The following is a 27,217-nucleotide window of genomic DNA, read 5'->3' as shown; positions in this document are numbered from 1 at the left end:
CTGAGTCGTGTCCGACTCTTTGTGACCCCATGAATCGCAGCACACCAGGCCTCCCTGTCCATCACCAACTCCCGAAGTTCACTCAGACTCATGTCCATCGAGTCAGTGATGCCATCCAGCCATCTCATCCTCTGTCGACCCCTTCTCCTCCTGCCCCCAATCCCTCTCAGCATCAGAGTCTTTTCCAATGAGTCAACTCTTCGCATGAGGTGGCCAAAGTACTGGAGTTTCAGCTTCAGCATCATTCCTCCCAAAGAAATCCCAGTGTAAATTTCAAGTTAAATCATATATAAGCCAAAATTACTTTCCTATTCTTCAATATGTGTAATTTTCTTTCATCACAAATTACAGGATATTGCTAAAATGGGTTGTAAAGAAAAGACTCTATTTGCAATTAGGGAGAGGTTCTCTTAAATAATTAAAACACAACTTAGATATGTTCTCAATTCATATCTCATCCAGCTCACTTTGACTGTAGATAAGACTTTTATGGATGGCTATTATTTGTAAACATCGCTGCTGTGTGATTAAAGCAAACGTCATAAATTCCTGAGGCAAGAAGATATAAGAACTTCAGAAACTGCCTGGGATCTCTAAGGGCACTGAAGAAGGCAGAGGTCCTCAGAGCCTTGAATGCCAACCAGGTAATTAATCCTCCATGCAGTTGAGGGCACAGGGCTTTCTTTGAGTATCTGTTTTTCTTTGCCAGCTTTTAACTGGGCCAGAAAGGACAAGTTATAGTTCAAAACATGTTAATCATGCTGGTGTTGCTGTTTTGTTTAATTTAAATTACTTATTTCCTTTCTTGTCTTATAAAGAGCATTGGCTTTGGTCTCAGATAGTGTTGAGTTAAATCCTGGCTCAGCAATCTAGAAACTGTGAAACTCTAGGATAGATACTTAATCTCCATAAACTTCAGGGTCTTCATGTGCAAAATAAGCTAATGATATCTGGAATGCAGCCCAGTTATGGGGATTAAACTGGATGACATGGGGGCATTCAATGAATGTCAATTTGTTAAGATTCAGTTATAGGTTACAGTAGTGCCCCTGCCTTATCCTGATATCTTACCAAAAATATTTCCCAGTTTGTATTTTCTCTTGTTTACAATATATTTTTTTGCCTACTGAAAATTTCAAAAATTGTCATGGTTATCATATCCTCTCCAGTTTGCTATCCTCAGTCAGCTGGGGTCAGAAAATATTAAACGTAAACTCCAAAATTTAAAAAGTCATAAATTATAAATTGTGCCAGGCTCTGTTCTGAGCAGCCTGATGAAATCTAGCATGATCCTGCTTATTCCCACCCAGGAGGCAGATCATCCCTTTGTCCAGGGTACTGCTTCCCTCCACCCCCACCCCCACCACCCCGATTAGCATAGGAAAAACAGTATATATAGGGTTCTGTAATATTTGTGGTTTCAGGGGGTCTTAGAACGTATTCCCTGCAGATAAGTGGGGAGGACTACATTTAAAAAGATGCTGAGCCTCCCTTCCCCAGATTGTTGACCTGAGAGCGAAGCTTTTACCATTTGTGTCTTCAAGCGGGTACGGGACAGCCAAAATACCTCTATCACTTTGGGAATGGAGGCTCCTCAGAGGAATTAATTGCAGGGTTAATACCATAATTAAAAGAGAGAGAGAGAGGTCATCACAGCCACACACTCTTCACTCTTTTGTCTCCCTCCTTATCAGCACTGTGTCAGAGGTCCATATGGACCTAATCTTTAGATTTTCTGGGAAAGTTTCCATTTCAAATACCCTGTTCCACCATTTCCCTTAAGCAATCTATTACTTGAGAATTAGAACATGTATGCTGATTTGGGGATCATAAAGTATGCCCAAATTAAAATGCAATGAATTACTCATCTTAGTAATAATTTGGGGGAAAAACTTTTTTCCCAACCCCATGCTTACACTAAAGTAGTTGCCTACTGGATAAAAAATAGAATAGAGGTAGATACTTTAATCTTATGTGGGTGGCAATGGCCAGTTTTTCAAATATAAATTCCAAAAGTTATAAAGGATATGATAACTATGACAACTTTTGAAATTTTCAGTAGGCAAAAAAAATTATTGTAAACAAGAGAAAATACAAACTGGGAAATATTTTTGGTAATATATCAGTTCAGTTCAGTTCAGTCGCTCAGTCGTTTGGTAAGATATAAAAGACAATAAATATACAAAGAAAGCCCTCCAAATTCCTGAGGAAAAAGATAAAAAAATCTGACAATAAGCTGTGCAAAGCTGTAAACCAAAAATTCATAAAAGAAATTTTAAAAGCTAATCATTACATAAAAAGACATTCCACTTTATCAGTATTTTTTAAATGAAGTTTTTCTTTAATATACCAAAATTAGCAAGAAAAAAAAATTGACAAATCCGGTGTTCATTAAGGGCTGGGGAAAGCAGCATTCCTGCCCACTAGTGTTAGAATGAACACACAGTACAGCCCATTCAGAGGGCATTTTCAAAAATTTTTTTAATTTATTTTTTAATTGGATTATAATTGCTTTACAATGTTGTCTTGGTTTCTGCTGTACCACAACCTGAATTAGCTATAAGTATACGTATATCCCCTCCTTCTTGAGCCTCCCTCCTAATCCTCTAGGTTCAGAGGGCATTTTAGCCAAGAATATCAATGTGACAATTTGTGTGTTCTGTGAAATTACAACCCTGTGTATGTGAATTCAGACTTACCAGGTGGCGCTAGTGGTAAAGAACCCACCTGCTAAGGCAAGAGATATGAGAGACAAGAGTTCGATTCCTGGGTCCAGCAGATCCCCCTGGAGGAGGGCATGGCAACCCACTCCGGTTTTCTTGCCCAGAGAATCCCATGGACAGAGAATCCTGTGGACAGAGTAGCCTAGCAGGCTACGGTCCATAGGGTTGCAAAGAGTCAGACCCGACTGAAGCAGCTTAGCAGGCTCTCACGTATGTGAATTTATACTAAAGACAGAAGCAAAATTTCATAAAAGTTATGTGAGGGGAGGAATGTTTATTACAATCAATCTGTTTCTGAGTGATGAAACCAGGTTACAGAATTATATGACTCTTTATACAAAATTATGTAAACAACACATGCCTAGAAAAATGTTAATAAGCTCTTCACTCAATTGTTTCTCTGGAAGATTGCTTCGTATTCTCTAGTTTTTCAATGATCTTTTAATAATTTGTGTACTATTTAGTCACAGGAAAAGATAAAATTATTTTTTTTAAAGTGTGATATCTCCTAAGTGTAAAGTTGAACAAGTTAGGAAATCTTGTTGTAGCTGTGTGACAATGAGAAAATGACTCCATACCTTAGGTTTTCTAAACTGTAAAGTGGAGATATCAGATAACATATTCAGTTTTTTTTTTAATTTAATATGTCTTTATTTGGCTGAGCCAGGTCTTAGTTGCAGCATGTAGGATCTAGTTCCCTGACCAGGAACCGAACCTTGGTCCTCAGCATTAGGAGCACGGAGTCTTAGCCACTGGACCACCAGGGAAGTCCCACATATTCAGTTTTAATTCTACCATTTAAAAACTCTCGGTTGGGATTGACTTGATTGACTTAAACTGCTGCTGCTGCTAAGTCGCTTCAGTCGTGTCCGACTCTGTGCGACCCCATAGACGGCAGCCCACCAGGCTCCCCCGTCCCTGGGATTCTCCAGGCAAGAACACTGGAGTGGGTTGCCATTTCCTTCTCCAATGCATAAAAGTGAAAAGTGAAAGTGAAGTCACTCAGTCGTGTCCGACTCTTAGCGACCCCATGGACTGCAGCCCACCAGGCTCCTCCGTCCATGGGATTTTCTAGGCAGGAGCACTGGAGTGGGGTGCCATTGCCTTCTCCATGACTTAGACTATTAAAGCTCAAATACTGCCTCATCTGAGAGAAAGCTTGCTTTCGACGCCCTCTGCTGGCTATCCTGAGAATAGCAAGGGCGGGCTCTTCAGAGCATACCAAATGCCTTCAGGCTTGAAACCACGCAGCCCAGCAGAGTTAGATCTTTGGCATTGGCTCAAAGGGCTGGCATAAGATAAATTTTCCTAACCTTTTTATTTAGCTTGAGATTCCTATTTATTTACTATTGAAGTATGTTGTTCAGTCGCTCAGTTGTGTCCGACTCTTTGCCGCCCCATGGACTGCAGCATACCAGGCTTCCCTGTCCATCTCCTGGAGCTTGCTCAAACTCATGTCAGTTGAGTCTGTGATGCCATCCAACCATCTCGTCCTCTGTCGTCTCCTTCTTCTCCTGTCTTCAGTCTTTCCCAGCAGCAGCGTATAGTTGATTTATAGTGCTGTTAGTTTCTGGTGTACAACAAAGTGCTTCAGTTATACGTATATACATATGTTCTTTTTTAAATTCTTTTCCCATTTGGGTTACTACAGAAAAGTGGAGTTACTATTATTAGGAAAGTGGACTTCCCTGTGCTATACAGTAGATGCTTGTTGATTATCTATTTTAAAGATACTCTGTATATATCAATCCCAAACTCTCAATTTACCCTATCCCCATACCTTTTGCCTTTGGTAACTGTTAGGTAGATAAAACAGGGAAAAGGAGTCCAAAATGGCGGTGGCTACAGCCAAGAAAGGGAAAAGCCGGCGAAAATGAAACAAAAGAAGGTCAGAGGACCGGAGTGAGGACCTCAGGTAAAACAAACAACACTCCTGGCTGGCCCAATTTACATAGGACAGGCCCAGGGAGAGAGAAACATATAAATAGAGGAGCCAAAGCTAGCTCTCTCTCTGTCTCCAGCGCGCTGGGGCACTCTTCTCCTCGTGTCTTTAGATTGATGTGCCCTCACGCCTCGAAGATGGATTTTCCTGCTATCTTCTAAATAAAATAGAGCTGTAACACTGAGCTGTAACACTGATTTGTCTAAGAGCTATAACATGGTCCATTCAAGACCTGAGAGCTATAACACGGTCTATCCAAGACCTGAGAGCTGCGACACGCCGAGTGGGCTTTAATGCCCATCACTCCAAATCTTTGTTGTGACGAGACAAAGAATCGAGGAACATACACTCGCGTGACATCTATGGGAGTAGTGGCATGTAAGGAGTTAACCAACTTCCAGTAACCATAAGTTTGTTTCCTAAGTCTGTGAATCTGTTCCTGTTTTGTAAGCTCCTTTGTTTCATATTTTAGATTCCATGCAAGTGATATCATATGGTATTTGTCTTTCTCTTTCTGACTTACTTCACTTAGTATAGTAATCTCTAGGTCCATCACATCTTCTTTATCCATTCATCTGTTGATGGACATTTCGGTTATTTCCATATCTTGTCTGGGGGCTTCCCTGGTGGCTCAACTGGTAAAGCATCCACCTGCAATGCAGGAGACCTGAGTTCGATCCCTGGGTTTGGAAGATCTCCTGGAGAAGGGAAAGGCTACCCACTCCAGCATTCTGGCCTGGAGAATTCCATGAACAGTATAATTCATGGGGTCACAAAGAGTCACTCAGACATGACTGAGTGACCTTCACTTTCTTCATGTCTTGTCTATTGTAAACAGTGCTGAAATGAACATTGGGGCACATGTATCTTTTCAAATTCCCTTTGTTGTATAATTTGGGTTTAGCCAGAGAAATATTTTTTCCTTCATTTATGATTTGGGCTTCCTAGGTGGCACAGAGGTAAAGCATCTGTCTGCCAATGTAGGCAGTGCAGGAGACACATATTTGATCCCTGGGTTAGGAACATCCCCTGGCGGAGGAAAAGGCCGTCTGCTTCACTATTCTTACTGGAAAATCCTGTGGACAGTGGAGCCTGGCAGGCTACAGTCCATGGAATCACAAAGAATTGGGCACAACTGAGCGACTGAGAAGCATGCATTTACTAATATGATTTGGCTTTTATAAATTCCTGGGTCCACTTCACTAGTGTAAATGTGTTGAAATTTCAGATCTGGGGAAGCCAGGAGTATCAAGGAAAAACTGACAAGGACTCTGAGACCCGTGCTTCCTGAAGCACTTCTGTCCCTGCGGGAAGAGGAAGATGGCTCTGAAAAGCATGTGGCTGGTTTTTCTGATGAGCTATGTAGTCAGCACTGAAGTCGTGGATGGTGAGTATCAGTCATGAAGCTGGAATTGAGCCTATGGTCAATGTTCTTTGCATGGTTGTAAGCCGTAGTGAAACCATCATCAATCAAATGTAGATTATAATAATTATTTTGCAAATTTATTGTGAAGGGTGGAGGTAATGTATTTAAAGTACCTGTCACCTGGCAGTCAAGAAATGATAACTATAATTAGAACTACCCAGTGTTTTATGCATTATTTTCCTATTTGAACATATTGGGGGATTCCAGAACATAAAGTCTTCCAGAACATAAAGACTAGTTGGAGAGATGGCTCCAACACATATAGGCCCAGCATCAAGTATAAAGTCACATGTCAGGACTTCCCTTGTGGTCTAGTGGCTAAGACTCTCCGCTCCCAATGCAGGTGGCCAGGTTCAGTCCCTGGTCACTCACATCCCACATACTGCAACTAAGACCTGGCACAGACAAATGAAGAAATAAACAAAAATAGGGCTTCCCTGATAGCTCAGTTGGCAAGGAATCTGCCTGCGATGCAGGATACCCCAATTCAGCTCTTGGGTTGGGAAGATCCGCTGGAGAAGGGATAGGCTATCCACTCCAGTATTCTTGGGTTTCCCTTGTGGCTCAGCTGGTAAAGAATCTGCCTGCAATACAGGGGACCTGGGTTCGATCCCTGGGGAGCATCAAGTATAAAGTCACATGTCATGACTTCCATGCGGGTCCAGTGGCTAAGACTGTGCTCCCAATGCAGGCGGCCAGCTTCAATCCCTGGTCAGGGAACTAAGATCCCACATGCTGCAACTAAGACCGGGCACAGACAAATAAATAAATAAACAAAAATAAAATATCTTATAAATAAAATACCAAAGTAACACATCTGTGAGGTAGTAAGCAATACCCTAGAATCTACCAGTGGAGAAAGCAGGGGAGGAAAGCTGCATATGTGAGCTAAGAATAAGCATCCTGACTGCTTTGACAGTCTGCAGAGGCCCTGCTGGTGTCGTGTGTGGTACAGGGAGTGAAGAAACTCGCCTGAGCAGCACTGCTGTTGAGAAGAGGCCTCTTGAGAGGGCCCAGGGCTGTACATGACCCAGCACTTCTCCCAGCGCGGATACCTAGGCCAGGGGAGAGAGTGACTGGAAGGAGATACAAAGAGAAGCAGGATTCTTGGGGCCTCATGTTGGTGCTCATGGCTGAAGTCTGCGGGTCCAGCTACCAGCTCTCTCGACCATCTACGGCCATTCAGGACCTGGGGAACTCAACCACTTTCTCTGGAATGTGCTAGCATGTGAAAGACTGGGAGAGGCTGCCCTCAAGCTCCCCCAGCGGGTCGTGTTCTCCGGCCGTTTCTAATCAACAGCCTGGGTAGTTAGTGCCTTGCTGCTCTGGTTCTGGCCCCCCTGAGGGGGCTTGAAATTTGCCCAAACTGTGCCGTGAAGAGTGAGCTGTCCAAGAAGTAGGGGTGGGGGAGGAGAGACAGTGAGAGAGTTTGGGATGGACATGTACACACTGCTCTATTGAAAATGAATTAACAAGGACCTACTGCACAGCACAGGGAACTCTGAGCAACGTTATGTGTCGGCCTGGATGAGAGGGGAGTTTGGGGGAGAATGGATGCACATATATACATATATATATACACACACACATATATATATGGCTGAATTCCTTCACTGTTCACCTGAAACTCTCACAATATTGTTCATCGGCTGTACTCCAATAAAAAACAAAAAGTTAAAGAAACAAAACAAAAAACATCCTAACTAGGTACTATTTTCAAAACATATTACATGGGTTATAATGATAATGTGATTATTTTGATGGCTACAATTTATTAAGTAGTTACTATTTTTTGACAATTTCTAGACACTCAGAGCTAATCATTGTACATGCATTATCCCACTTAATCCTCCCAACAACACTATGATTCAGTGTATAAACAAGAAAACCAAAACTAAAAGAGTTTAAATAATATTCCCAAGGGCACACTTCTAGTAAGTGGTGGAGTAAAAAGACTATTAGTCGTCCAGGTGGGATGTTAGGAGCCAAAACCTCCTGCTACTGCAAGTGTTTGGATGAGGGGGTCTAGGACCATGAGTGGCGGGATCAAGGTTCTAGGGCTTCTGGGCACTGGCTCCTCTCCCAGGTCCCTCCTCGTTCCCCATGAGTGTCTTCAGTAGGTTACTTCACCCCTGAAGAGGTTTTCTTATCTGTCCAGTGGGCATATACATCCTTATTACTTACGAAAGCTCTGGTAATTAAACAAGGCAATCTAAATGAATGTATTTGGCCCACAGGGGTTTTTTAACAAATAAATTGAGCCTAATGACTACAATGCTGCCAACTTGGTGGCTCAGACGGTAAAGAATCTGCTTGGGTCAGGAAGATCCCCTGGAGAAAGGAATGGCAACCCACTCCAGCATTCTTGCCTGGAGAATTCCATGGGCAGAGGAGCCTGGCAGGCTACAGTCCATGGGGTTGCGAAGAGTCGGACATGACTGAGGGACTAACACTTTCACTTTCAATGACTATCATGACTGAGAGCTTCTATTTAGAGTCAGACCATCTTGGGTGGTCCAATCCTGTCTCTGTGACTTATTTGCTGCGGGACTCCAGGACATGACAACTCTCTGCCTTTGTTTTCTCCTCTGGAACTGAGGATAATGACAATCTACTTCATGGGGTTATTATGGGGGTGACTCGAATGCCTGGAACAGCTCCCGGGACATAGTAAATGCTCCATGAAGTGTGAGGTGGTGGAAGGCAGAGCGGCAGCTCCAGCAGCGCAGCACAGTTTGCCCCTCCAGGAGCTCACGCGTCTCCGTCAGGGAGCCACAGCCTTGGCTGTAATATCGTGAGGTGAGTGGTGAGGTGAGGGAGGAGGAAGGAGAGGAAAGAAGGAGACAGACAGTCATCAACACACAGCGACTCAGGCACAGAGACCAGCAGAAAGTTAGTGAGCGACAGAGACACCAGGGCGAGTGGGAAGACAGCAAGAAACAGAGGGAAATACACGGAAAGGCTCAGAAAGACACAGAGAGGCACAGAGGGAGCTGAACAGAGCGACGTGGACAGAAACAGAAGGACACTCAAAACAGACACGGGGCGGGGAAAAAGAGAGTACTGGTGGCCCGGCTTGAAGCATGATCCAAGGTGTGCTTTGCCCTGACCCCTTCTAGGTCCTCCAGTGTGCCGCTGGGAATTCTGCTCTCACTACCTGGATTCAGGAAAAAATAAAGTGCCTGGTGGTGGAGAATCTGTACTAATGCATTTGCCCACAGGATGCCAAGAAGAGTCACTTCAGAGTTCGAAACAGAAATCAGGGGGAACTGAACGAGGAGCACCTGGTGTGAAGCAAGGGGCCTTTATCCTCAGACTGGAGTCAGAGACGTGGCCTCTTTCCTTCCACCTCTTTCAGAATCTTTTCACCAGTGTTCAGTGGAAAAGCATGCAGCGTAATATCTCTGCAGACTGTTCCTTACTGAAATTCAAGCCTTTTCATTTGGAGTGGTAATCAGTGTCAGCCTTCTCCTTAAGAAGATCAATTTTTACTCTAAGAGTCCAGGATGTCTTTCACTTTCTTTCCCCCTGATAAAATAACCAAGGCATCCCAACCCTCTAATGATTTTCATTGCCATATTTCCAATTTCTTGGTTTTTTATAAAAGCCAAAGTTGACAGGTTTGATGGCAGGAATACAGATTCATAAGTTAGAGAACTGAATCTGAAAAGAGGCTTTTCCACCTCCCCGTGTGATCTTAGAAGGGTGGCCACCCAGCCTGTTTCCTCACCTCCTTAAGATACATATGTAGTACAAATAAACCCCTTAGCACAGTGCCTGGTGGCAAGGAAGCACTCTGCACGTGGAAGCTGGTGGTGCAACAGGAGTAGCAACAGTGGCATAAAGATGTTCTTTTTATTTAACATCAAATGCTGATGCTCCTGTTCCTAAAGGTAGTAGAAGGTAAGGTATTTAAGCATATGAGCTTCTATGTTGCTGGTTCCTGATACATTTGAGGTACCCCCTTTGTTACCCAATTTGACTGCTTGTTGCTTAGAAAGGAAAGGTACTTGACTCAAAAAAGCTGGCAATTTAGGGAGACGGTGAACTTGTGTCCAGAGGCCAACACCAAAGATTCTGCTCAGCCTTGACGATTTTTAAAGGGGAGAAAGAGAGAAGAATCTTAATGAATTTTTGATGCAGGAAATTGGATTCTGCATTATTCCCCACTGTGTGCAGACTGGTTGAATATTCCAGTGTCATCTTGCCTGCATGATCTGCCTGCAGGATTGAGAATGGGACTATTAAGGATAGAGCCTCTTGATGAATGTGAAAGAGGAGGGTGAAAAAACTGGCTTAAAACTCAACATTGAAAAAACTAAGATCATGGCATCCAGTCCCATCGCTTCATGACCAATAGTTGAGGAAAAAGTAGAAACTGGCAGATTTTATTTTCTTGGGCTCCAAAATCACTGCAGATGGTGACTGTAGCCATGAAATTAAAATATTCTTGCTCCTTGGAAGACAAGCTAAGAAAACCTAGACAGCATATGAGAAAGCAGGGACATCACTTTGTCGACAAAGGTCTATATGGTCTAAGCTATGGTTTTTCCAGTAGTCACATATGGATGTGAGGGTTGGACCATAAAGAAGGATAAGCACTGAAGAACTGATGCTTTCCAACTGTGGTGCTGGAGAAGACTCTAGAGAGTCTCTTGGACTGCAAGGAGATCCAACCAGTTAATCCTAAAGGAAATCAACCCTGAATATTCATTGAAATGACTGATGCTAAAGCTGAAGCTCCAATACTTTTCATCCTCATTTGAAAAGACCCTGATACTGGGAAAGCTTGAAGGCAAGAGGAGAAGGGGACAACTGAGGATGAGATGGTTGGATGGCATCAGCGATTCGATGGACATAATATGAGCAAGCTCTGGGAGATGGTAAAGGACAGGGAAGCCTGGTGTGGTGCAGTCCATGGGGTCACAAGGAGTCAGCCATGAGTTAGTGACTGAAAAACAACAACAACATTTTTTAATTGCTGAATTCTTCATTTTAACTTCTTTTTATTTAGGAAAACAATCAGCAGTTTAGACAAAGCATAGTGTGCATTCAGGAGAGCGTAAGTCAGGAGTTAGGTTAAATTGTCTAATGATTTCATGCCTATAATTAGGCTCTCTCAAGGTTAAACAGAGGGCTTCCCAGGTGGTGACAGTGGTAAAGAAGCTGCCTGCCAATGCAGGAGACATAAGAGATGCAGGTTCGATCCCTGGGTCAGGAAGATCCACTGGAGGAGGGCATGGCGATCCACTCCAGTATTCTTGCCTGGAGAATCCCATGGACAGAGGAGCCTGGTGGGCTGCAGTCCATGGGGTCACAAAGAGAGTCAGACACGACTGAAGTGACTTAGCACACAGGTAAGGTTCAGTTCAGTTCAGTCACTCAGTTGTGTCCGACTCTTTGCGACGCCATGAATTGCAGCACGCCAGGCCTCCCTGTCCATCACCAACTCCCAGAGTTCACTCAAATGCACGTCCATTGAGTCAGTGATGCCATCCAGCCATCTCATCCTCGGTCGTCCCCTTCTCCTTCTGCCCCCAATCCCTCCCAGCATCAGAGTCTTTTCCAATGAGTCAACTTTTCGCATGAAGTAGCCAAAGTACTGGAGTTTCAGCTTTAGCATCATTCCTTCCAATGAACACCCAGGACTGATCCCCTTTAGAATGGACTGATTGGATCTCCTTGCAGTCCAAGGGACTCTCAAAAGTCTTCCCCAACACCACAGTTCAAAAGCATCAATTCTTCAGTGCTCAGTTTTCTTCACAGTCCAACTCTCACATCCATACATGACTACTGGGAAAACAATAGTCTTGACTAGACGGACCTTTGTTGGCAAAGTAATGTCTCTGCTTTTGAATATGCTATCTAGGTTGGTCATAATTTTTCTTCCAAGGAGTAAGCGTCTTTTAATTTCATGGCTGCAGTCACCATCTGCAGTGATTTTGGAGCACAAGAAAATAAAGTCTGACACTGTTTCCCCATCTATTTTCCATGAAGTGATGGGACCAGATGCCATGATCTTAGTTTTCTGAATGCTGAGCTTTAAGTCAACTTTTTCACTCTCCTCTTTCACTTTCATCAAGAGGCTTTTGAGTTCCTCTTCACTTTCTGCCATAAGGGTGGTGTCATCTGCATATCTGAGGTTATTGATATTTCTCCTGGCAATCTTGATTCCAGTTTGTGCTTCTTCCAGTCCAGCGTTTCTCATGATGTACTCTGCATATAAGTTAAATAAGCAGGGTGACAATATACAGCCTTGACGTACTCCTTTTCCTATTTGGAACCAGTCTGTTGTTCCGTGTCCAGTTCAAATTGTTGCTTCCTGACCTGCATATAGGTTTCTCAAGAGGCAGGTCAGGTGGTCTGGTATTCCCATCTCTCTCAGAATTTTCCACAGTTTGTTGTGATCCACACAGTCAAAGGCTTTGGCATAGTCAATAAAGCAGAAATAGATGTTTTTCTGGAACTCTCTTGCTTTTTCTATGATCCAGTGGATGTTGGCAATTTGATCTCTGGTTCCTCTGCCTTTTCTAAAACCAGCTTGAACATCTGGAAGTTCACAGTTTATGTATTGCTGAAGCCTGACTTGGAGAATTTTGAGCATTACTTTGCTAGCATGTGAGATGAGTGCAATTATGCAGTAGTTTGAGCATTCTTTGGTATTGCCTTTCTTTGGGATTGGAGTGAAAACTGACCTTTTCCAGTCCTGTGGCCACTGCTGAGTTTTCCAAATGTGCTGGCATATTGAGTGCAGCACTTTCACAGCATCATCTTTCAGGATTTGAAATAGCACCACTGGAATTCCATCACCTTCACTAGCTTTGTTCATAGTGATGCTTTCTAAGGCCCACTTGACTTCACATTCTAGGATGTCTGGCTCTAGGTGAGTGATCACACCATCTTGATTATCTTGGTCATGAAGATCTTTTTTGTACAGTTCTTCTGTGTATTCTTGCCACCTCTTCTTAATATCTTCTGCTTCTGTTAGGTCCAGACCATTTCTGCCCTTTATCGAGCCCATCTTTGCATGAAATGTTCCCTTGGTATCACTAATTTTCTTGAAGAGATAGATAATCTTTCCCATTCCGTTATTTTCCTCTATTTCTTTCATTGATCGCTGAGGAAGGTTTTCTTATCTCTCCTTGCTATTCTTTGGAACTCTGCATTCAGATGTTTATATCTTTCCTTTTCTCCTTTGCTTTTCTCTACTCTTCTTTACACAGCTATTTGTAAGGCCTCCCCAGACAGCCATTTTGCTTTTCTGCATTTCTTTTCCGTGGGGTTAAAGGCAAACAAAATGGGCAAACACTAAAGGGCAACAGAGATATTTTCACATTGAAACTTTTCTTTCTGTGCCTCCACTAGGTTGGTCATTGTCCATCACTCACAGGTACAAAGCAGAGCACAAGCAAAGGATCTGTGTCAACAATGAGTGTCATGTTCCAAGCTGGAGCTGGGGCTGCTGCACAGGAAGCTGTGTTTCACTAGGGCTATAAGACCAGGCTGTGAAAACCCTTGAATGCCCAGCTGAGTGGAGAGCTTATCTGAAAGCAACAGGAGATTTGTAGGAGAGGAGATTTGTAGGCAAGGAATGAAGTAGAACAGGGCTTCCCTGGTGGCTCAGCAGTAAAGAATCTGCCTGCAATGCAGGATACAGGGGTTCAATCCCTGGACTGGGAAGATCCCCTGGATCAGGGTATGGCAACCCACCCCAGTATTCTTGCCTGGAGAATTCCATGGACAGAGGAGTCTGGCAGACCTTAGTCGATGGGGTCTCAGAGAGTTGGACATGACTGAGGGGCTAACACACACAATGAAGTAGAACAGAAGCGTAAAGCAAGCAAGTGACAGCAGCGTCATCTGCCTGAGGAGAGAGGAGAGGCCATGTGACCACAACAGTCCGTGGACATGCACTGGGGGTGGAAAGACTCCTGCACACATCCTCAGCATTACCGCACAGCCACGCTGGCACAAAGTCCAAACTTACTAGCTCAGCATGCCCTTCATTACCTGGGTCCTCTGCATTTCCAGCAGTTTCAGTGGCGTGGCCCATTCATCAGTCCACTAGCTGAAAGAGTTTGTGCTTCTCTCTGAATCATGGTTTCCCTGGCCTCTGGGCCCTGACTCTCTCCTTCTGTTTTCTATAGTGGTTGCCTGACAGATCCTCTACACATTAGGCAAACCTAAGTGTTTGCTCTTCCTGCTGCCATTTCTCTGCACACCCACCCCCTTAGCCTAAAATGTTCCCCTCCCCTGGCTACTGACTTACAGCCCCCCCATTCTCAAGTTCCTGCCAAGTTGCCATCTAACTGGTCATGCATTCCCCTAGATAAAAGAAGGAAAAACCCGCTTGCTCCCTATGATGCCTAAAACTACCAGTTTATGCCCCTCATCCACTCTTGTGATCTCTTGAATTATATCTGTTTGATCTTGCTACCAGCGTGAGGATTCTACCAGTTTCTGAGGAAGTTTATTCCAATTACATATTCCATTATTGAGGAGGTTAGCACAGAGATGGGCTTGGAGGACCACTGGGTCCATGGGAAATAGTCCTGAGCTAAAACATCATTGATTGCTTGACCTCCATAAACCCCTACTTGACTGGCAGACATTAGGGATGTTTGGGGTCTCCTGAAATCGGTGTCAGTTCAGAGCCAGTGTCCAGTATCCTCAAAGATCTGATTATCTCCTTTTCCCCAACGCTGAAGTACTCTGGTGAAGGACCGCAGCCCCTTCTGGAGATGCCAGGAGAAAGGCGAACAGTATAAAGGTGTGGCAGCAGAGAGAGAGCCTTCCTCCAGGACGCTCAGCCTCTCCTCCTTCGAGGGGACCTGGGTCTCACACTGGCTAAGGCGGTGAATTGCTTTGGCTTTCCTTTGTAACTTGCATTTTCTTTTGTTTGTGCACAGCCATTGTCCTGAGACCTAGCTGTGCTACCGGGTGGTTTTACCACAGGTCGTATTGCTACGGATACTTCCGGAAGCTGAGGAACTGGTCCGAGGCTGAGGTAAGAAATCTGGCTCACGCTCAGAGAGGTGTCTCTAGAGCAAGGGAACAGCGGAAGCTCCAGGTGTCATTCAACTCAGAGCCAAGGGTCCTCCCCTGGTGTTCCCAGAAGTCAGCTGGCAGGTGAAGTGGAGAGAAGAGGGTTACCCCTTCAACTCCCCTAATGCTGTAAGCATCGATGGAGCACATCGAGGGGCAAAAGGCGGAAGTAGTGACGTATTTCCTCTTTGGGGGCTCTGAAATCACTGCAGTGGTGACTGCAGCCATGAAATCAGAAGACATTTGCTTCTTGGCAAGAAAACTATGACAAACCTAGACAGTGTGTTGGAAAGCAGAGACATCACTCTGCCAGTAAAGGTCCATATAATCAAGGCTATGTTCTTCCCAGTGGTCATGTACAGTTGTGGCTGTGAAAGTTGGACCATAAAGAAGGTGGAGCACCAAAGAATTGATGCCTTCGAACTGTGATGCTGGAGGAGACTCCTGAGAGTCCCCTGGACAGCAAAGAGATTAAGCCAGTCAATCTCAAGGGAAATCAACCCTGAATACTCATTGGAAAGACTGATGCTGAAGCTGAACTCCAGTATTTTGGTCATTTGATGCAAACAGCTGACTCATCGAAAAATTCCCTGATGCTGGGAAAGATTGAGGGCAGGAGGAGAAGAGGGCATCAAAGATGAAATGGCTGGATGGCATCACTGTTGCAGTGGACATGAACTTGGGCAAACTTTGGGAGATGGTGAGGGGCAGGGAGGCCTGGCATGCTGCAGTCCATGGGGTCACAAAGAATTGGACACGACTGGGTGACTGAACAACGACAAATCGATGGAGAGCATGCTACAGGCCCAGACCCTGGGGGGGCTGCAAAGGCATGAGAATGAACCAGAGACAGCCTCCCCTCGGGGAGTCCATTATCAGGGAAAAAGACAGAAGCACATTAAGCCAAAGAGGAGGAGATGAGGAACTTACAGGAAGGACAACTTGAATTGCTGTACAAGATTTACCAGCCTCAGAGCCACCTGACAGAGAGTGAAGCATTCCGAGCACATGGAAGGCCTTAGTGTCCCCACAACTCAACAAATGCATTGGTTTTATTTCACTGAGGCTTTCCTAAGAGATACCCAGGTAGCCAGTCACAGTAAGTTACCTTGGAATGTGAGGAGTCAGGGCTGCTGTGTCTCTGGATTGTGGTTGTTTTACTGGAGTGACTGACTGGGGAGACCAGTGGGGATATGGGGTACAATCTGGGCCCACAGTGGCCTCAGATGTATGTACTGGCTGTCCCCAGAGAGCCCAAAGCTAATTCTACCAAAACAAAGAGGAAGATACCCAGGGAGCTTTGGAATAATACGTGTGCTCAGTCACTTCAGTCGTGTGCAACTCTTCGCGACCCCATGGACTGTAACTGCAGGCTCCTCTGTCCATGGGATTCTCCAGGCAAGAATACTACAGTGGGTTGCTATGCCCTCTTCCAGGGGATCTTCCCAACCCAGGGATTGACCTGCATCTCCTGTGTCTCCTGCACTGCAGGCAGATTCTTTACCCACTGAGCCACCTGGGAAGCCCACGTGGGATGTCCAAGTCTACATTGGAATAATATAGGTGTGCATTTAAATCACGCTTTGCCAGACATTAGTTCGAGCTATACCTCGCTTAACCAGTTTTCTTCTGTAACATGGGGATAATGCTTTCACTCCATGGGGTTGTTGGGGTTGTTGCAAAAAACCTCTGGCACCTGGTAGATGCTCAATTCAGATTTTCAAGGCAAAACCAATCCATAAGATTGCTACCGAGCCTTAGCAGAATTAACCATTTCTGAACCAGAGTGCAGAGAAGGTGTCAGGAAGGACTGGAGAAATTGATCCCACAGCGCTGTGCTTCTTGATTCCTAGCTGCTATCTTAGTTCACAAAGCTTCTGGAGGCAATGGAGCTGGCATGAAAACGACAGGTAAACCCAATCTCAGACTGAAGAAGCAGAGCTCTGGGTTCTAGCCATGTGAATTTACAGGGAAAATATCACTTAAACCAACTGAGCCTGTTTGCTCTTCTTTTCCAAGAATCTTTGTGATTGGTACACTCCCTAAATGTGGACTGGTAATCCAGCTTCCACACCTCACAAATTTGAAAGGCAAATGAAATTATGGATGTAAGAACATTTGGGTTTTGTAAAGTGGCTGGCACTTAGTGTGAGGACTGCTAAGTCACTTCAGTCATGTCCAACTCTTTGCGACCCTTTGGACTGTAGCCCACCAGGCTCCTCTGTCCATGGGATTCTCCAGGCAAGAATACTAGAGTGAGTTGCCATGCCCTCCTCCAGGACTAAATTATCATGAAACAGTACCCACATCTAATACTGAGCAAGTTCAAAGGCAAGCATTAGAGTAGCAACCACAGTCAAACCATGCTTTTATTAAATTAAGTTTTGTCATGTAGGCAGATCCTGTAACAAAGCCCAGGAGAGCATAAAGTATGTGTCTCTGTCTGTCTGTAAAGTGTGTGTATATAAAATGATTTTTTCAATTGGGCAGTAAGTTTCTAGTTAGAGAATGGCACATCTTACAATCAGTGGTCTCAGATTTATTGAAGTGTATTACTATTATACATCGTTATGACAGTTTCATCCTCGTAACCACTCCTCTGTGTAGCCATAATTATGTCCTCTAGCAGAAGAGAGGTACAGGCACTTGGCAAGGTCACATACGCAAATGAGAGGCAAGTCCAGGACCCCAGGCACTTCCCCTGGCCCTAAAGCTCATGACCTGGCCTCGAGGAGGCCCGGCACCTGTGACATTGCGCTTTCTCCCATGATGACAGCTAGTCTTCCGTGGGGTTTAGATCCTGAGAGGCGGGGGGGGGGGGGGGGGGACTGTGTGTGCATGCTGCTTGGTGAGCTAGGGTTCTGAGGTGAAGGCTGTGCTTTTCTTTCTTTCTTTCTTTCTTTTTTTTTTTCTAATTTTTCTTGAAATACAGTGGATTCACAGTATCCCAGCAGTTTCCGGTGTACGGCAAAGTGATTCAGTTATACATATACCCCTATCAGTATATTCTTTTTTAGATTCTTTTCCCTTATAGGTCTTTACAAGATGTTGAGAAGAGTTCCTTGTGCTATACAGTAGATCCTTGCTGTTGATCTGTTTCATATATTGTAGCATGTATATTTTAATCCCAGCCTTCGAATTTATCCCTCCCCCTCTGACCCCTTTGGTAACCAGAAGTTTGTTTTTTAATACTGTGAGTCTGTTTCTGTTTTGTAAATAAGTTCATTTGCATCATTTTTTAGATTCCACAAAGAAGTGATATCATATGGTACTTGTCTTTGTCTGACTTACTTCACTTAGTAGGATAGTCTCTAGGTCCTTCCATGTTGCCACAAATGTTATTATTTCATTCTCTTTTGTGGCGGAGTAATAGACTCTGACAGAGAAGGCAATGGCACCCCACTCCAGTACTCTTGCCTGGAAAATCCCATGGGCGAAGGAGCCTGGTAGGCTGTAGTCCACGGGGTCGCTAAGAGTCGGACACGACTGAGCAACTTCACTTTCACTTTTCACTTTCATGCATTGGAGAAGGAAATGGCAACCCACTCCAGTGTTCTTGCCTGGAGAATCCCAGGGACAGGGGAGCCTGGTGGGATGCCGTCTCTGGGGTGGCACAGAGTCGGACACGACTGAAGTGACTTAGCAGCAATAGACTCTAATGCTGGGAGGGATTGGGGGCAGGAGGAGAAGGGGATGACAGAGGATGAGATGGCTGGATGGCATCACTGACTCGATGGATGTGAGTTTGAGTGGACTCCGGGAGTTGGTGATGGACAGGGAGGCCTTGTGTGCTGCAATACATGGGGTTGCAAAGAGTTGGACACGACTGAGAGACTGAACCGAACTGAACTAAATAGTCCGTTATTTCTCACCCCATAATGGACTGTTACTCAGCCATAGAAAAGACATACCGTCTCTTCTTCATCCATTTGTCTGTAAATGGACATTTAGGGTGTGGGCTATGTTTTTAAACCTCATATCTCCTCCTTGCCCTCAGCTCGAGTGTCAGTCATATGGAAACGGAGCCCACTTGGCATCTGTCCTGAGTTTAAAGGAAGCCAGCACCATAGCAAAGTACATAGGTGCCTATCAAAGAAACAAGCCGGTGTGGATTGGCCTGCATGACCCGCAGAAGGTAACCTCAGACCTGGCCCACTCATGGCCCTGTGGGAAAAGCAGATAGACAGCTCCTGTCTGGGAAATGGGCGCAGGCCCACTGGCAAGCACACACACAACAGATCTTCAGTCACCTGCCTCCAACTGATAGAGGCCAAGGCTTCCAGGTTAGGGACAAAGCAATGTCCTCCACTTACAGACCTATCCATTTAGAGCCCTCTCAAATCCTTCCAAACACAAAAGTATCAGAGCCTTTCAAAAAAGTTTTCTGTAAGTATATAGGGGTATATACATATACAAATAAACACAGACACACACACAGAGTCGCATTATGAGATCCCACTTAATTAAATTCCAATTAGATCTTGAGTTAAAGTGGAAAGCTTTCAGTTAAGCTTTTCACTAGATGCGGTCATGTGTTTTATGCCATCCTTAACTTTCTTCACTGGTCTTTCATTTTACCCCTCTCAGTACCTCTTTGTGAAGTCTCTGTGTGGGACCTGCAATTTATAGATTCTTTGTAGGGCTTCTGTGTTAACCAAAAAATGCGCAAAGAATACAAGGAAAAAAATCCTGACTTTGTGTTTCTTAATAAACTTTGCTATAGATGTTACAGAGAATTTATACAATTAATTTTACATTGTTAGTATTCACACTGCAATCAACCAGTGCTCTCTCATTCAAAGACAGGATAAATATTTACATCTATTCTAACTGATTTTTATTTATTTATTTTTAATTGAAGGAATTTCTACCAGATTTTTTTAATTTTCTACCTTCATGACTGAGGCTAATAAACAGCCTAACGAGTTGTGCAATGAATGCATCAAAGAAATACAAATTAGAATAACGATATAATTTGACTTAGATTACTAGATGTTTGCTTTGTCTTAATGAATATTTTTAAGATAAGGAGAAATTTCCCGGTAAATGACGGTATAAATTCCTACAACTGAACTGTTTTTGAAAAGCAGTTTGGAAATGCATTTGAATATCCTTGAAATATTCATGCCCCTTGGTCATTAATTCTACTTCTAGGATTTTAGTTTTAAAAAATAATTTTAAGTACAGAAACAGCTTTACAAATAAAATTGTTCATAGCGGTATTCTTTGCAGTAATCGTAAATTGGAAACAACATAACCATCAATCAATAGGAGAATTAGCAAGGTAAATTGTGGTACATTCTTATCATTAAAACATGTTTGGAAAGCAAAATACTACAAAATTGAATATATATGTTTTAATTGCTACCACATTTTTCAGTACATAAAAATACTGTGATAGATAAAAATGGTTACACCACAAGTAAATATGGTAAAATGTTAGTAATGTTGTCTTCCTGAAGGTTAAATGGAGTGACTTTTCTATTTTCCCTTCACACATTTCTGTGCTTTCCCAAGTTTTCCAGGGAAAGCTGTGTTTAAGGGGGCTGTGGTGACCATCTGGGCTGTGAGCAGGTGGGCAGCCTTATGTGTACGTGTCTCCCATCTCCTGTCATTTGCAGAAGCATCGATGGCAGTGGGTCGATGGAGCCATGTCTATTTACAAATCCTTGTCTGGCGAGTCCGTGGGTGAGAACAAGTACTGTGCTGAGATGGATGCCAAGACCAGTAAGTTCTACCACATCTCTCCCTGAATCCCAGCTCCTTCTCTTTCCCATTAAGAGCGAAGCTGGACATTGACTCCTCTTTGCGCCATTTCACATCAACAACTCCACAGGACAGTGGCCTTGTCCCAGGCATTACTCACTGGCCATTTGTGACCATTTCACAATTTTTGCCATATCAGTGTACCAACCATTCAGTTATCAATATTTTTTTTACTCCAATCACTTTTTTTTTTCAATAACTCATTTTAACTGAAGTATAGTTGATTAACAATGTTGTATTAATTACTGCTATACACCAAATGATTACATTCACTTTTTTTATATCCTCTTTTTAATGTTTTTTATCATAGTAAAAGTCACATAATATAAAACACACTATTTTAATCACGTTTAACTGTATAGCTCAGTGGCACTAAGGTCATTCACATTGTTGTGCAACTCTCGCCATCCTCCATCTCCCAAATTTTTCACCTCTTTAAACTGAAACTCTGTCCCCATTAAACACTAAAGCCCCCTTCCCTCTCCTCACATCCCTATCCCCACCCCCAGCCCTGGCATCTACCACTGACCTTTCTGACTCTGTGAGTTTGACTATTCTAGGTATCTCATGCAAGTGGAATCAAATAGTATTCGTCTGCACCCACTGTATATTGGAATGCATTTTTAAGATTAACTTAATACATGGCTTATAAGCAGACTGACCCCTCTTTTTTTCTCACTGTGCTACGCAGTAGGTTCTCATCAGTTACCTATTTGAAACACAGTAGTGTATATGTGGCAATCCCAATCTCCCAATCCATCCCCTCCCCTTTTCCCCCTAGGTGTCCATCCGTTTGTTCTCTACATCTGTGTCTCTGTTTATCTTAAAATTCTGTCGTGTACCATGAGGGGGAAATATGCCATATTTGGGGAAACCCAGACTACAGGGAGCAAATATGTGTGACTGCTTTCAGGCTTCTTTATAGTCAGGGTTCCCCATAAGCCCTAGAAACCTCGCTTTGCCTGCATTCTTCGCTCATATTCTCTGAGTTTCATCCCAGAACATAGTGCCCAGAACCTCGGCTGCAGGCTGGGCACCGTCACTGCAGCCTCTTCAGTTCTCTTGCCTGCCTTCAAGCTTTGCTTTTCATGCTAATATGTTAGGGTTTTCAGCCTCGCTACAAATGCCGTTTGGGGTGGGTAATGATTTGTTGTGGGAGCTGCCCTGTGCATTGTAGGGTTAGCATTCCCTAGTCACTAACCAGCAGATACCAGCAGCACACACACACGCACACACACACACACACAGTTTGTAACAACCAAAAATGTCCACAGACTTTGCTAAAAGTCCCCTGAAAGTGTTAGTTGCTCAGTCATGTCCAACTCTTTGCAACCCCATAAACTGTAGCCTGACAGGCTCCTCTGTCCTTGGAATTTGCCAGGCAAGAGTACTGGAGTGGGTAGCCATTCCCTTCTCCAGGGGATCTTCCTGACCCAGGGATCGAACCCACATCTCCTGCATTGGCAGGCAGATTCTTTACCATCTGAGCCACGAGGAAAGCCCTAAATATCCCCTGGTGGGACAAAATCACTCCTATATGAGAACCACGGCTAATAAGTGACATGAAAAGGAAACAGAATGTCAAAGATGAAAAAGATGCTTGATCTGAAAGAGAACATCCCAGTGTGTTTAAAAGGATTCGTAGTGTCGCCAGGATTTCTCCACTAGCCAGGGGTTGAGCCTGGGCAGGACTGAGGACTCAGGTACTGGGGCTTAGGTAGAAAGGGATGTGGAACAGGTTTACTATTGTCTGAAGAATAAAGGTTATATGCAAAAACTTTCTGACAGCAAAGTGATGAACATGTGGAGACAAACTCTGAGGTGAGCGCTAAGCAAAGCTGCAGAGGTCTAAGTGGGTCATATCACAGACCAAGGAGGCACTTCCCACAGTCTCGAAGGGACTACAGCTGCTGTTTAAGGAATAAGTCATCTCTGATGGAAGGAATACACCAAGACCAATATGCAGAAATTTACCAAAATGTAAATTTCTATCCAAGCTAAGGAAAATATTCTCAACAATCAGCACAGTCCAAAAATATAATGAGCTACCCTAGAAAGTAGTGAGAAACCCATCAGTAGAGCTAACCAAGCAAAAGTGGACATTGTGGTTGATATTGGGGCTTCCCTGGTGGTTTAATGGTAAAGAACCTGCCTGCCAATGCAGGAGACATGGGTTCGATCCCTGGGTTGGGAAAATCCCCAAGAGGAGGAAATGGCAACCCACTCCAGTATTCTTGCCTGGAAATCCCATGGATAGAAGGAGCCTGGCAAGCTAAGTTGGACACGACATGCATGCATGTGCTTGATATTGCAGCTGCAGCATTAAAAAAGAGAAAGGCAAATACTGCGTATTAATGCATATACATGAAATCTAGAAAGGTGTTCTGATGATCCTATGTGCAGGGCGGCAAAGGTAACACAGACACAAAGAATAGACTTTTGGACTCAGTGGGAGAAGGAGAGGATGTGATGATTTGAGAGAATAGCATTGAACCAACCATATGCATTACCATATGTAGAATAGATAAGCAGTGCGAGTTTGATGCATGAAGCAAGGCACTCAAAGCCGGTGATCTGGGACAACCTAGAAGGATAGTGTGGGGAGATAAGTGGAAGAAGGGCTCAGGATGGGGCTGCTGCATGTATGCCTATGGCTGATTCATATTGATATATAGCAAAAACCATCACGATATTGTAATTATCCTCCAATTAAAATAAATAATTAAAAATTTTTAAAAAGCATTAAAAAGAGACTCGTGGCACATGACAGTCAGCTAAGGAATGTTTTAATAATAAGAATTTTAGGGATTGCTTCAGACTGACAGCATCAGAATCCCTAGGGCTGGATGCCAGACCAAGCTCCAGGGAACCATGGCCTCCCAAGGTCCCTCCCATGATTCTAAGGTCTCAGTCAGATAGAGTTCTCAAACAAAATCCTCACACTGTCAGTCTGTGTCCACATCAGCAAAGTTCCCAACACTGAAGTATCCTGTGTGGGTCGTCCACCTGAGAACACCAGGCCGCAGGACACTCCTCTTCCCATTCACTCAGCCCAGCTCTCCACTCTCAGGATACAGCCTCTCAGGGCAGAAAAGCTCAAGGAAGGAAGCAAGGGTTAGAAACTGGTGAAGGTAGAATTCAAAAGAGCATTCCCCTCAGCCCTGTCAATGTCACTTTACATTTATATAACAGATTTAGCTTCACCAGCTCAGGGGCTATATAGTTTGTTTAAGACTCATAAGATATAATATTAGTGTCCCTAATTCCAGCCACACACATTGTGTGACTGAACTTGTTCCTTTTTCCTATCTGTTTAGAAAGACCAGGACCCTTTGGAAAACTGTATTTCACAGTGTTTCCTGAGTTACCTACTGGTTCACCATGAGATACTGAGTAATGATAACTAGGGTTCTACAACCGAAAAATAAATTTCATATTTAATATAGTTTAGGTCAAGGCCCTGGGCTCTGCATTCTGAATGCCTGGGGTAGGAGTCTAGTTCCTTCACTTAGCTGTGTGACCTTGACCAGATTCCTTACTTCTCTGTGCCTCAGATGCCACTCTGTACAGAGGGAAAAATAATACTAATCATCGTGGTCCTGGTGCTGGTGGTGGTTTAGTCATTAACTCCGGCTCTTGCGATCCCAAGGACTATATCCCACCAGGTTCCTCTGTCCCTGGGATTCTCCAGGCAAGAATGCTGGAGTGGGTTGCCATTTCCTTCTTCAGGGGATCTTCCCTAGCCAGGGATCAAACCCGGGTCTCCTGCATTGCAGGCGGATTCTTTACCAGCTGAGCCACCAGGGAAACCCAATATATGTCAGATGCTTATCATTGTGCAGACTTGGCTTGTGGCTTTCATGGCCTGAAAGGGAGGCGAGTATGGTCTCCTACACCCCTCCCTGAACCTGCCCCTCTTTCATGCAGGAATGAGGGAGGAGAGACACTTTCCTAAGTTAGTGCCCACTGGGGAGCTTGCTGTGTTCCCCATGGTCATTTGAAGCTCGTGCCATGCTCTCTTTGCCCCACACTTTGGCAGTGCCCAGAATGTTTGTGTCTCCATCTTATTGACACTCTGTTGCCCCAGCTCTGGGCCGTATGGCTGAGGGAGTGGGCAGGACCTATCTCCTCTTCCTCCTGAGAACCAGGCACCTCACCTTGGTTTGCCTGGCTGTACCTCCATGCCCTCCCTCCCAGGATCTTATCCCATCGACTTGACACACCCTGGTACCAGTATCAGAGCCAGATCTACAAGTCAAAGCCAGGCAGACAGCCAGCTGGGGAGCAACTCATTGCTCAGTGGTAGACACACCAGATTGGCAAGCCATTCTGTGGCGCTTATTTTCTGCAAGAAGAAAAACTGAACCTCTCCTCAAAAATAATTCAGTCCTTCCCGAGTCCTTCCTTTCCATCCCCCTTTATACATAAGTGGCCCGTTGGGACATGGAAAGCAGCTTCCAATTCTGTGAACTTCAAATGGGAGCTTCATAGAGCCTCAGCTGTGTTCCTTACAGCATCCTATTTCAAACAAGAAAGGACTCCTTCCCACATCTTCATTTTCAATTGATGTATGTCAAGGTCCACAGGGCTCGTCAAGCTCTTATCTGCCAATATAGGAGATACAGGTTTGATCCCTGGGTCAGAAAGATCCCCTGGAGAAGGAAATGGCAACCCGCTCCAGTGTTCTTGCCTGGGGATTCCGTGGACAGAGGAGCCTGGTGGGCTACAGTCCATGGGGTTGCAAAAGATTTGGACACGACTTAGCGACTAAACAACAACAACAACAAAATGTCAAGCCCTGCCTTCCTCAAAAGCAATGCTGGTATGGAGCGTCTGCAATTGTGTATGACGTTTAAATTATTTTTCTTTTAGCCTGTCTTGGAGTTCTCCTGAGAAGCAAAAGAAAGAGAAGGTAGAGTGAGACAGACAGAGAGAGCATGTGGGATAGAGAAATTTATTTTAAGGAATTAGCTCATGGAGTTGTGAAAGTAAAAGTTACTCAGTCATGTCCGACTCTTTGTGACCCCATGGATTATACAGTCCATAGAATTCTCCAGGCCAGAATACTGGAGTGCATAGCCATTCCCTTCCAGGGGATCTTCTCAACCCAGGGATCGAACCCAGGTGTCTCACACTGCAGGTGGATTCTTTACCAGCTGAGCCACCAGGGAAGCCCTCATGCAATTGTGAGGTTCACAGCACAGGTCAGCAGGCTGGATGTTCCTGCAAGTTGATGTTGCAGGCTTAAGGCTGAGAGTAGTCTGAATTCCTTCCTCTGGGGACCTCAGTCTTTTCTCTTAAAGCCTTCATTGATTAGATGATTACCAAGTTTGGGAGGGTAATCTGCTCTATGCAAATTCTGCTGATTTAAATGCAAATGAAAGTGAAAGTTGCTCAGTCATGTCCAACTCTTGTGACCCCACAGACTGTACAGTCCATGGAATTCTCCCCGCCACAATACTGGAGTGGGTGGCCTCTAAATCACATCTAAATAGAAAAATGCCTTCACAGCAAAATGTAGACTGGTGTTTAACCTAACAACTGGGCACTACATCCATCAGTTCAGTTCTGTTGCTCACTCGTGTCCAGCTCTTTGCGACCCCATGGACTGCAGCACGCCAGGCCTCCCTGTCCATCACCAACTCCTGGAGTTTGCTCAAACTCATGTCCATTAAGTTGGTGATGCTGTCCAATCATCTCATCCTCTGTTGTTCCCTTCTCCTCCCACCTTCAATCTTTCCCAGCATCAGGGTCCTTTCAAACAAGTCAGCTCTTCGCATCAGGTGGCCAAAGCACTGGAGTTTCAGCTTCAGCATCAGTCCTTCCAATGAATATTCAGGACTGATTCCCTTTAGGATGGACTGGATGGATCTCCTTGCAGTCCAAGGGACTCTCAAGAGTCTTCTCCAACACCACAGTTCAAAAGCATCAATTCTTCGGTGCTCAGCTCTCTTTATAGTCCAACTCTCACATCCATACATGACCACTAGAAAAACCATAGCTTTGACTATTGACATCTTAGTCAAGCTGACACAAACTTTTGTACCCTATCCTTGGGTCCAAGCAAAACACCCAGATAATGCTGATAAACTCAACACAGCAAGTGGGTGGATTTAAATATCTGTTTATTTTCTTGCAGATTTTTTAACTTGGACCAGCAAAGAATGCAACGAGCGCCAACACTTCCTGTGCAAGTACCAACCCTAGAGCAAGAATCCAGATCCTTCCAACCCTGGCTCAAGGCCCTTTCTTCTTCCTTCTCTGCCATGATGCCTATCTGATCATTGTCTCGAAGAGTAAACATAGCAACTAAGA

At 44.3% G+C, this 27,217-nt stretch overlaps 1 protein-coding gene across 1 annotated transcript; it reads left to right on the top strand.

The window, feature by feature from the left end:
* REG4 (regenerating family member 4) lies at positions 591–27,217 on the top strand. Its single transcript, XM_005677782.3, has 6 exons — positions 591–644; positions 5,894–6,052; positions 15,001–15,098; positions 19,134–19,271; positions 20,758–20,863; positions 27,042–27,217. Exons 2-6 carry the CDS (start codon positions 5,986–5,988, stop codon positions 27,107–27,109), a joined length of 477 nt encoding a protein of 158 aa, XP_005677839.1. The 5' UTR covers positions 591–644; positions 5,894–5,985; the 3' UTR covers positions 27,110–27,217.

This window comes from Capra hircus, chromosome 3, assembly GCF_001704415.2.
Source record: "Capra hircus breed San Clemente chromosome 3, ASM170441v1, whole genome shotgun sequence".
Lineage (NCBI taxonomy): Eukaryota > Metazoa > Chordata > Mammalia > Artiodactyla > Bovidae > Capra > Capra hircus.
The sequence above is the reverse complement of the archived record's forward strand: the minus strand, read 5'-3'. Positions and strand labels throughout refer to the sequence as shown.